At 39.1% G+C, this 12,247-nt stretch overlaps 1 protein-coding gene across 1 annotated transcript in view; it reads left to right on the top strand.

Moving 5' to 3' along the window:
• The window catches only part of LOC118230525 (myelin basic protein-like), a 60,132-nt gene that overhangs the window by 28,867 nt on the left and 19,018 nt on the right, over positions 1-12,247 (top strand). Inside the window, exon 3 of the mRNA XM_035423626.1 lies at positions 4,738-4,801. Coding sequence (XP_035279517.1) covers positions 4,738-4,801 — 64 coding nt within the window. The remainder of the gene's footprint in view (positions 1-4,737; positions 4,802-12,247) is intronic.

Raw genomic sequence — 12,247 nt, forward strand, 5'->3', positions numbered from 1 at the left:
AAAATGTGGTATGCCAGAATGACGTAGGTGTTCAAAGAAGCAGCCAGCAACAAGGCTGATGCACAGGATGACGGACATGTTCGTGTTCTGTTTAGAAGTGTTTTTTTTTTTTTTTGCAGCGGATTCAATGAGATAGATTAGTTGGTATCCAAACAAAACAAAAGAAACAGTTTACTAAAAATTGAGATTAGTAAAATTTTAACTGCACTGTTATCCAAAAAAAGTTTAACATGAGATGGTACTTCATAAAGGGAAGTCAGGTACAGACATGAAAAAATCTGTTTGTTTTTAGCTTTTAATGATGTCATAGATTGATATCAGCGAAAAAGAGACCAGATGACCAATGTCCCTTTTCTGCACATCACTATCACCTCAAGCCTACATCCCACTGCAAAGTCTGTCGACATCTGTTTACACACAGACACACAGACATACACACAAATGCACACACTAGGACTTTTCAGGCTAATTAGTCTAGTCTTTACCTCATTAACATTCTCTGCTGCACACACTGTATCTGTGCCTTGTTAACCTGCTCTGCTTTGTTAACATGCTCTGATATGTGGACACTTTCCCTTGTCCCTGATCTTGCCACCTAGCCAGAAGTAATACTAGCCGAAATGTCATCACAAAATGATAATTTTGCTTGTCTCCAAATTTGAATCCTCAACTGTGATGCAGCAATGTCTGTTTGCATCCCTGGCGAGTTTTTCCACATCAAGGGCACAAGTGTTTTGCAAAATGTTGAAGGTTGGGGCTGTCAAAAAACAGAAGGATCTATTTGTAAATCCTACACCTCCCTATTTGTCACTGTTGCAGCCTTACAATGCCCTTCTCCTCTGTGTCAACCTGTTTGATGATGAAACAGTTTCTATGCCCAATCTTTATGGTGTGAGCAGGATGTTCCTCTCAATATTTTATTCTACACCTTCTCGATTCACTTGGAGCGCAGTAACCAAATTTCCATCACCCACAAGGAATAATAATATTAAAGCATTTATTCAGCAGCAGAGATGGTCCCTGAGCACTCACATGAAAGCACACGAAGGCTGTTAACTGATCTGATTGCGCCTGTCCTCATAAAACATGATGGATAATCTCAATAGCCATGGGCATCATTCAGTGCAGAGTGCAGGATGGTGTTTTTGCATTACCCAGGCACTTGCAGTGGGGTACATCTCTGGGTAAGCACACTGGTACAAGAATAACTTGGAAATTTCCACAGAGCAAAGCTGTCATCTCATGTAACAATTGCCATATTGCCTCAAGAAGCTTCTCTTTCACCAGAAGCACACATTTTAAAATTAAGTTATCAACAGACAGTGGATATGTTTGGATAATGTATTTCTTTGCAGATAAACCTTTTTTATTGTTTTGTTAACTCACTTCATTCAATTTATTTGGGCTTTATTAGTTGGAGTTTTTAAGATTTAAGCAAAAAAACAGCTCTCCAGAATCAGAGTTTCAAAACATTGGTTATGACGTGTCACTGTAACAAATTGCTTTTATTCAAGTACCGGTTTTCCAAAAAAACAACCTTCCTTTTGCTTTCTGCACAATAATTACCATTCAGTATTTTATTTAAGTTTGCAACAGATTTTTTTTTTTTTTTAAAGAATACTCCAAAACACACACACACACACACACACACACACAATGCATTGCCTCACCAAATACACTTCTCACTTATATGTCTACACAACATGATGTGACAACATCCATGCATGCATAAAATGTGATGTAATGCAGTTGTTTGAGAGAGACCTTTGTGTCTGACATACGGTTATTATTTATCTAGGGAAATGAGCTGGGAAGACAAATGCACACAAAATGGCGATGTCGTATAATAAAACCCTTTATTCTAAGCTGTTATTATACCTAAATTGGATTCAAAAGGTTATTTCCCCTCAAGTGTTCTTCATTATAACAAAACATTTACTTACCCAGCATATGTTGTTTTCCCTTGCCAGATCATACTGCATAATGTTATTGGATACTGAAATCCATGAACCTATAATAATAGCATGTTTTGCATATTCTGAATGCTCAATGCAGTCTTTTTCTACAAAATAAGTGCTTATTAAGCTATATGGGGTTAATGTGATGCATCTGTACTTTTTGAATGTGAAAAACAGAATCTTACAAAGAAGGCAATGTAAGAACGTATGTTTGTTTAAACAGAACACATTTAAATTCAGTACAAGCAAAATAAATAGGTCTACATTTCAGTGTGATTCTGTGCTTGGTTTGTGGCTGCATTCATTGAAAAAAACATAGCACCTTTATATAAGAAATATTGTTCCTAGCTTTCAAAAGCACACTAGGGATGAGATCAGTTGGACAAAACAATTCATCACCACTTCACAGGCATGCTGTTGATGGATGAAGTCATAACAGTTAAGTAAGATTTCTCCACAATGACAGAATTGGCATGCAACTGATTTTGCTGTGTACAGTTGCAAAGTATTTACAGGATATTGCTAAATTAATAGAACATTTGCCTTCAGACTAAACGATGAATTTTAAGACAGCCGTAAGGTGACGCCATTTGGTGTTTGTCCAGAATGGCTACAGCAGCACTTTATTTCTGATTTGTTGTCAGCAGCAGTGAACGTAGACAGTGGAATTCAGTCAGTGCATCTCCCTGCCCCTCCGTCACCCTGGATCGCTAGTTAACATTGAGACGTGCATGCGTGGACACCAGCTGGAGGAAGCAAATGCCTCATTGGACACAACAAAGAGGGTTTCTGACTCACCAGGGTTGACGAAGCTGATCTCCCTTGGATTGGCGTAAGAAGCAGTGGAGCAAGCCACACTGAGTATTGATGAAACTCATCATTTGTAACATCATTCGAGGTGCAGGAGGCACGGAAAGTTGGGTAAATACAGGAGAGAACCAACAGGAGATGAAATTACAGAGTAGTCACAAAAGCCTCCCTGAGGGAAGTACTCTAAAAACGAGCAGTACGTAATAGCCTTCAGAAACCTAAAAATACCTATTCTATATTTTCCTTCCTAGTGGTGTGCGTGTGTGCGTGTGTGCCTGCAGTCTGAAAGAAAAAAAAAAAATATATAAAAGCAATGAAGAGGTGACGGTAAGCTCCCCAGGGAGCTGTCCCTGTGGCAGCCAGAAGGCCTTAGGGGCTGAGCAAAGAACAAGAAGGGCCTGTCTATTAGGAAGTATATCTCACATCTACTACCTTGAACCCTAATGCTTAAATAATCCACTCCAACTGCAGAACCGCGCTAGAAGCAGCCTTAAGCTGTATGTATGGTTATTCTCTGTGAAATAAAGCAGCGGGGGTTCTATCCGTTTACCTGCATCATTTAATTAATTATGTCAACATGAATTTGAAAAGGAAAGCCAGAGAATGTATTTACTCAGGGTTGCCAGGCACAAACAAAATAAACTACTGTAACAATGGTGAGCATGAATGTGTGATGTGCTTCTGGTCTTTCTCATAAACCAGCCTCTATATTTTAAAGGGCTTACTCAGTAGCTAAGTGGGTAGTATAATGCATACAACTCTCAACAGTAAATATTTAAAATAATCATAACCCCAGCCTCCGGCACTTTGTGGACCTGCAGTTTTCACAGTAGAGATTTATTCACTCTAGATGGCGCAGCATGTTCTCATGTTTTTCAGACAGAAGAATTTAAAATGTCAATGTTAATCTTATTTTTGCAGGATTTTTGTGCCCACAAATATGGACAGGAAAGACTCATTGGAATAATGTTTAATTTATTTATTTTTTTTGTTCATAGGAATTTTAGTAAAGGATCAGTGGCTAATCATATTTGAGGGCTTCCTCTTGACCCGTCTGACAGGCCTTGCATGTGCGGTCTGCCCACCACCTTTTAACATTTAACTCGTTAAGGATTTTTTCTGAAGAGGAAGAAAGATTGACACTGTGGCATTGTTCGCAAGATTCTCTGCGCCCAAGCCTGAACCACCATTAAACATTTAATCACCCAGACTCTGTTCCTTTCTTGGTCTCTTAGCATTTGATGGTGGGATAAGAGTGTGGTTTGCAGAAAACAGGAAACACTGCGTGAAATAATCAAAAGAGCATCACTGGCAGGCAGTGAAAGGTGACCACACAGCGTTTCGTAGAAAAGGAGTTTAAGGAAAACATACAGTATTATGCACTTTTAATTGCTGCAACTCTGCAAATAGCTTGTGGCAGTTTGTGATAGCATTAATGTTACCAGTGTTAGTGTTATTAGTGCCTGTGTTCCCAGTGGAAGATTCCAAACGATTAGCAAGTCGTAGATTTTAAAAATACACATTTACCTTTGTGCACGCAAAGTGTGGACGGGTCCTCGTTGAAAAAGTATGCGCCACTTTGTCATGTTCATTGAGAAACAAACACAAACCTCTAATATGAAAGGGGGATGTATTTGGTTATATGAACTGTGGCTTTGTAGGATGCTGAAATGGGTAACGATAAACGCAAATCTCTCATCTCGTTTGTAAAGCGCTATCACCAGCACGCATTAAAAGTGGCCGAACACATTTCTTGGGACTGTTTGAAAGCTTGTTCCATTTTTGATGCATCATTTCATTCATAACACATTTGTATACTCTAAATGGATACATCTGTGCTGTAGCCATTCAAAACGATGATAATCATTAACCTTCTCCACCCCTGTTTGAACGAGCGTATGTGCTGAAAAGCATCTCTCTCTCTCTCGTCATGGTTGCTCATGTCCTGTTTCTGCTTTTTTTTTTGCAGGAGCCAGCGTCAGAACCTGCAGCAGCCCTGACTGCCGCTGATCCGGACGACAATGAGGTTTTTGGTAAGAAGATATGAACAGACGGGGGGGAAAAATGCAATTCACTTCTCTTGACATTTTATGCTATAGAAAAATATTGCATGAAGTGCCACTTAGAATGCTGCTGTCAAACGCCAATTCTGAAAAACAGAGAAGCGTGTTCCTTCAAGGCAGACACTCTATTGTTACCTTATCTCCCTAGGATTAAAAAATATTCAAATGTCGTTGTCTGTACAGAAAGGGAAAGGTCTTCATCCTACCAGAAGTGCAATGAATTGCTAATTCAGAGGTGGCAGGTGGCACACTAAACGGTGAACACTATAAAAATAAGGATTGTCCCCCATGAATGCTGGGGTTCCATTAACTCCTTAGGGCCACAGACATGCTTTGAAACATAAGATTTATGTCTCTGTAGATGTATTCTGGGTCTCTGTACTATGTGGAGGTGTAAGAAGGCCATTTTGGTGCAATAGCACAACACTGGCCACTTATAACTTTAAGTCACAAATATTAAGGAATGGGAATATGCATTACAATTTGGAATACTTGAAACAGTTTTGTGTAGCTAGTGTTTCTGCCAGTCCTCAAAGGCAGACTGTGGCACATGAATATGTGTTATATTGCAGCTCTGGGTGGCACAAGGATCCTGGCTACACCTACAGGGACGTAAATCTTAGATAATTCATGTTGTTGTCTTATTCCTTAGGCTCTGGTTTCCATTTCACTTAGCCTATATGTTGAAAGGGCAGAATCATTTGTTTTTTTAATTGTTTAAGCTTTAATGTGGCATGATGTGCTCTGAAGGCAAATAGTTTTGCATCCGGGTGCTACTGGCAGAGTTTAAAGAGGTAAATATCTGTGCTTTTGTAGTTAAAAGTCCATAGCTTCTCAGTAGGATAGAAAGTAATATTGACTTGCAGAATCACTGCCAATCTCTTATTTCACACAAGAGAGAGATATAGAGAGAGTGTTAATTATGGTTTCATACTGCTTGACACTGCTATTCTAAGGTATGGTTGATGGTTATAAAAGGAACATGGTGTCCTGCAGTACCACAGCTGAACAGAAGAGGAGGTTGTTTCTCTCTGCCTCTCCTTTAGCAGTTGTGACTTCATTGTCCACCACCGCCCTAGTCTTGGTGCAACCCTGAAAGGCCTGCCCTTTGAGCTCATCTACAGAACATGTCATTAGAACATGTAATGCAAACTAATAAAAATATGTATTATAGAAGATATATTTAAGTATATGTCAAAATATTTGAAATATGGAACAAAATAAGTGCCTCCCCAATTCAGTTATTGGGAAGACATATGTGTCTAAGTCATTCCTAATGTTGGGCATGTCCCAGAAGGGGGCTCTGTCATCTTTTTCCCTCAGGGACACTGCAAATGTTTTGTTTGAGGGCAGTGACCACCAGAGGAAAAATCCACACTTGCCATCGTTGTGCATAAACTGACTTTATGAATGTCATTAATTTATTAGCTGAGTCACCTGTGTAGACTTCTGCACAATAGGCCATTGTCACGGTGGATGCAGCTGAATTAAGTCAGGACGGCTCTCTTAGAGGCCGATTTGTCAAATATCACACCAAGAAAGATCAGCAATCAACCGAGACCTGTGGACCTTTATATTCAGAATCGGGCAACAGTTGAGCATTTATGTAACATTTATTTCTTATTTTTTTATCATGTTTCCTTGCTGTGAATAATTGTATTTCATTTATTTTTCTTTGTTCTGTCGGGGTGGAGGGGGGGAGGGTGCATTATAGCCATAGCACAGCAGCACTATTCATTAACACAATGTGTCTGCTGTTAATGCGTGATTAACGGTACAGCATGAAGAGAATGCAGGTGTAATGAGTCAGTCTCTGGATTCACAGGCTGGAGTTAGCCAGCGCCTGGCACACATCCAGAATAATGTCTCCCTTCACACAACCAGAAATGGTGGAGAAGAGAGCGAGAGAAGAAGGGAAGAGCAGAGAGAAAGGACGTAGAGCACTGCAAATCCCATCCTCATTTCAGCAAATTTCCATTTCTTTTATGACAAGGGATTGTCATTTAGAAGGGATGATCAGGCCTCATTAATTATGTTTCATTAGTTTAGGCTGTGGCAACTGTACTTATTTTGTAAATAAGGACACTCGATTCAAATTGAAAAATTATATTCAAATATTCGGCTTGATTTTACTCATGCTGATTAAAGTATGTTCCCTTGTTTTGTCCATTTTACCTTAAAATGAATTGTCCTTCAATTGAATACATTTGGGGGAAACAAAACATTCTAGTGCTCTCTTGAACTCCACAAATATTAATTTCGACCACTAATACAGTTACTCAGTCATTTTTCATAATGTATGCCCAGGGATATTTATTCAGTTCATGCATATCATTATAGCTCAATTATAACGGGCTAAATTCATACCATGCAGAATTACTGGGATGCCTGGTGTGCCAACCCCCAGTTCCCCATACCCCATATCAATACAGAAATTAGTTGGCACTTTTCAGGGTTTCCTACTGAAATAACAACAATAACCACAGACTCTCGCTCTTTTCAGTCATTGACCTCAGTATCCTCTCGCCTCAAAATAAATGTAATGTAAATACACAGAATTCAAATACAGTTCTAAACACAGCCACTCAATCCTAAATAACTTTGCCTTGCTTCCTTTTCTTCTTAATTTTCCTGTTGATTACATCATTGGAAATACTCCAGCAGTTATTCATCTCTATGCAACCAAAAACAACCTCATTTCACATTTATTTCTCCATCTGTTCATAGAGGCCATTTGCAGAACACAAACGTTAAAATAATATATATTCTTTAATAACTTGCTTTAAAGGCCCAGGAAACTGGATACAGTGGAAGTGTGGTTACATTGCCCAGAAGTGACAATTGATTGTCTTTTTAATATTTCTTTCAAATTTTTAACCCACTTATAACCATTAAATTGTAATAAACACTATTAGATTATTGTGACATGGTCAGCAGTATGACAGGATGGGCGTGTATCCTGCACTCATGAACATTCACTTTCATAAGACACGTCATATGTAAACCATTCCTAGCTAGATTAGTGCCATTTAGCTGGCAGATTTTCCCATGCAGTAACCTTAAACTACCAGATAAATTGAAAGAAAGCAACATAAACTAAGATTTACCATTGTATAGTTAAACCTGAAGATCATTCAATGTGCAATAATGTTGTAACATTAGACTCTATAGCAGTCTCAAACTTTGGACATCACCCCCGAATAAAGAAAGTCTTTGATTCCTCGTCTAAACTTGAAAGCTATTTAATTGTTGCTAGATAACGGTAGGCCTACCCACTGATCCACCAAGTTCCAGATGAAATTTGGCACTGCAAATGCTAACTGTATGGGTTATTGTAATATTGCAGTGCCTGTGGGCTCCAGAAATAAAACTAATTTCTTGTCTTCATTTTTGGGAAAAGAAAAAAATGTATTGCTTTCTCTGCATTTAGAGAAAGGACGGTGGTTAGGCATTTTCAACTTAGCTTGCCTTACCTGCACAAAAAGGGAAGGAGCATCATTTACATATTACATGTAGAAAGGATTTCACTGGACTTAAGGTTTTTGTTACGTAACTGACACCCAGTTAACCCTGCCCACTGAAAACCTGGCATTTAGCCAAGCAAGCTAATTTTTGCACAGGCAAAAATATGTTCTCTTTGTAAGTGTTATTTAAAAATATTTATCGGCTGTTTATGAATGCGAAAAAAGTATCAACACATCAGCAAAGAATTCACAAATTTCAGTTTCCTGGACCTTTAAAATGTTTGAGTAACATTATACGGAATATAGCATAAGCCACATCTGTCCCAATTCATGTGCGACTAGCTAGCTACACAGATTTTAGCTACAAAAGCTTCAAACAGTTCACTTATAATGAAAATACTATAGTGTAGCCAGTTAGATAGCTAGCTGTTTGCTCTCTCGTCCCTCAAAGTTTAGCTAGGTTAATTTAGTTGGAAGGATTCCTGTTCCTAGCACAGTATAATTCACTTCAGAATTGCATGTTTATTTTACCTATAGTAGTAAGGATTGCAGAGGCAACTTAGTTCAGTAATTAAATTTTTGGTGCCTCTAACATTTTAAAGGTGGGAGCATGAGTTTAAAAAGCCCTGCTGCCAACTGCAAGGAAATGGCGACTGCTGGATGTGCTGTACTCAGAGCTAGGAAAGGTCATGGTCTGGGTGACCAGCATGTTGCCACTGTCCTCCCTCCTTCAGAAGGGTGAAATGAATATGCCTTTATACCGTTATACACGGTGCCGACTCCCAGCTGCTTTCCAGAGAAGCTCTAGCAGATAGCAGGATAGCAGGGTGCCTATCCTGAACCACCTTTATGGTGTTACACAGGGTTAAATAGCAACAGTGCAAAGTGCTGCCATCCTCGCATCCCCTTTGATGGTGCCGAATATTAAAATGGATACCCTTGAACGGTTGTCATGGGGAAGTCGGCTCCATGCTTTTCAACTCAATAAATATAAAAAAACGCTGACAAAACAAAAATATAGATGTGAAGAGAGGATGCGTAGAAAGCGGTGTTTGCCGAGCATTGCGGTGTTGCTCACCCAACACCAGTGACGAAAGAAAGGCACTTGTTTTCTGCTTCTCGGGTCCGTGTATGAGCATTGAGCTGAAGATGGGGTGGCTGCAGCGTGCTAGTGAAAAAGACCAAGCCTTTGCACTCTGCCCAGGTGTGGTGGACAGAGAGCAGAGAGGGAAAGCAGGATCTAGCATTCGTATGAGTGTGATGGGGGACACGTGTACAGCACATTGTTTTTGTTTGTGCCTGTGAGTATGTGGCAGAATCAATACTGTGTGCGCGTGTGTGCGCGTGTGTGTGCGTGCGTGCGTGTATTTGTGTGTTTTTAAGTATGTGTTCGCTTGTCGTGGCATCTTATGTAAATGGTTCATGTGCATACATGTTTCTGTGTGGGTTTGTGTGTGTGTGTGTGTTTCAGGGCTGCACGATATATCAAATCAGTTTCTAAAAAGTTTTTAGCCTAAGAATAACCTCTGCTACAGGGCATATTGGCGATATCTTGTCTTTCATTTTTCCTGTAAACAACCAAATGTCAGAGGCCAACTGAAATGCTTCCAGGAAAAAAAACATCACGCTTATCTATTGAATGCTGATAAGATGGCCAATCAGCAGCAAGGCCTTACAGCTACACATGATCACTTAGAGGCCTTGCTGCTGATTGGCTGTCTTATCAACACCCAAGATATCCCCCCACCCTCCCAGAAGCATTTGACCTGGCCTCTGATGCTTGGTTGTTTACTACTGCATCAGGTATGATTAAAGAAAAAAAACATCCCCTGTACGCCCCTTGGTGGTTGGTTTTTGTAATTACGTCCAAAAATACGTGATTCCATATGTTGTGCGGTGCTAGCGCATGTGCATGTTTGTGTACATGTAGAAGCATATATGTGTTCCCAGGAGAGAGTACCTGCAGAGCCATATGATCTATTTTAATATGGTCAGTGGCAGTGTCCCCTGCTGGGAGGAGGGCTGCGGGACCCCTACGGAGACAGCTCAGCAGCAGCACACGTCACAGTGTGCCTCTCCAGCAGAAAAGCAGGATGCAGACTAAGATTAAAGCACCGAACAATCAGCTCTCCGCTGTTACCATGAGCACCAGATCAATAGAAAAGCCATTTTCACCAGGACACTAACAGAAGCTATTTGTAGAATGGGCTGTACTGAGTCTTGTCACTAGGTAACTATAGTCAAGAATGGATGGAAGGAATATAACCTGTTACTGGCACGAGTCCACCAATCATAGCTGGTTCCGTTAAGGGCATAGTACTTCAAACAGGTACTTGGCGTCCTTTATTTATCAATTGTTTCTCATCAATGGGGATGTAAAGCTTTTTTTTCACTCTTAATCATCCCATCTCCCAGCATGGTGTGCTGGCCTGCTGCTCACAGTAAAAAGATAAGCAGGTGCTTTTAAGCCTTGAAGTGCTACCACAGTAAATTTGAATTTTGCCCATGAAATGCCACAGAGGTGAATTATTAGATAGTCCCTGTCAAAGTATTTTTTAAAATGAGCTGGTGAAAAAATAAATGGTGAAAGCATTGCAGTGGGTGTTTATGTTGGCTAAAAAAACAACAAAAAAAACAACAGAGGCACTCAAAAACGTGCTACCTGATAGCCTATTTGTATAATTCTGACTCTTCTTTAGGCCACAACCAAGAGGTGAAGTGTTAGGTGATGTATGGTAAGTTTTGCTTGATTAGCTGCATTCTGAAATTCTAGCAATTGGTGCTAAATGCAAATGTGTCCACTTAATTACATTACGGTATTTAAGTGGAAATTGTAGACCTAGATTGAAGCATCATGTGTTAATTTTCCTACTTCCCAATTATAATTTCAAGTTCAGACTTTTTGAAATTGTGATTACAAAAAACAATTCAGTTAAAGTTAAAGATGGTTTAGTTTTGGTTTAGACTGGCAAAACACAATCTGTAACATCCCAAGGCTGAAGATTCACTGAAATTGAGACTTCAGTTTCATCAGTTGCATGTTGATAACCATTCTGTAGGACATCAAGTGTGTGTAATTACTTGTGTGTCTGTGACTGTGTGTGTGTGTACATGTGCGACACGCGCCTTAGTGTATGCTTTGTTTATATATGTGTGCGCGCATTCCGAAAAACAGTTGCAAATGTGCAAAGAAACTTTCTCTTATTTATTGTACTAGATTGTTCTAGGCTTTGATACATTTTTTTTCATAACACATTTTAATTAATAATGTCAAGGCAAGTTTTTAAAAGATTGGTTTATGAAAATCATTGAGAACCGAGAAATCAGAAATAATTCAGAAAAGAAAAAAATTTGAATTATTCCTACAATGCTTCTTGCAAATAATTTGCTTAAAGATATATTTTTTATATAAAAGTGCCAGCATAATACATAACCCTGATCAACCTGGTCCCTGTCTAGACTAGAAGCAACCCATTTACTAATTAATAAAAGGGTGTTCTCTGACCAAAACTATAAATCTACAAAAAATGTAGTGTCAATGTAGGTTCTTGCTAGTGAGTGCCATAAAAATATATGTGTGTTTCTTGACCAGTAAATATTTTCATGCAGAAACATTTTATTTACACCTTGGAATTGGACTGTTTTAATAAAAGCCAATAATAGGATTCATGCCAAGTTTGACCTCCTTGGCTAGTGTCCTGAAAAGGCAATTCCTTTGGAATTAAAACATTTTATCAACCATGACCTCGTACTGACAAATTTTACAGTTACAAGTAACAGTATTTTAAATAATAAATTGATTTCCAGATATCGTACACAGAAATAAAAATCACTCAGGAGAGACTGTTTGGCACAGTCCATTTCTGTAACCCTCTCTGCTTTCGCATTGAAATGTGCTCAATGATAAATGAATTAGAAGAAGGAAAAAGCAAGTAACGATTTTGAAAATTAA

Source organism: Anguilla anguilla, chromosome 1, assembly GCF_013347855.1.
Source record: "Anguilla anguilla isolate fAngAng1 chromosome 1, fAngAng1.pri, whole genome shotgun sequence".
NCBI classification, from domain to species: domain Eukaryota; kingdom Metazoa; phylum Chordata; class Actinopteri; order Anguilliformes; family Anguillidae; genus Anguilla; species Anguilla anguilla.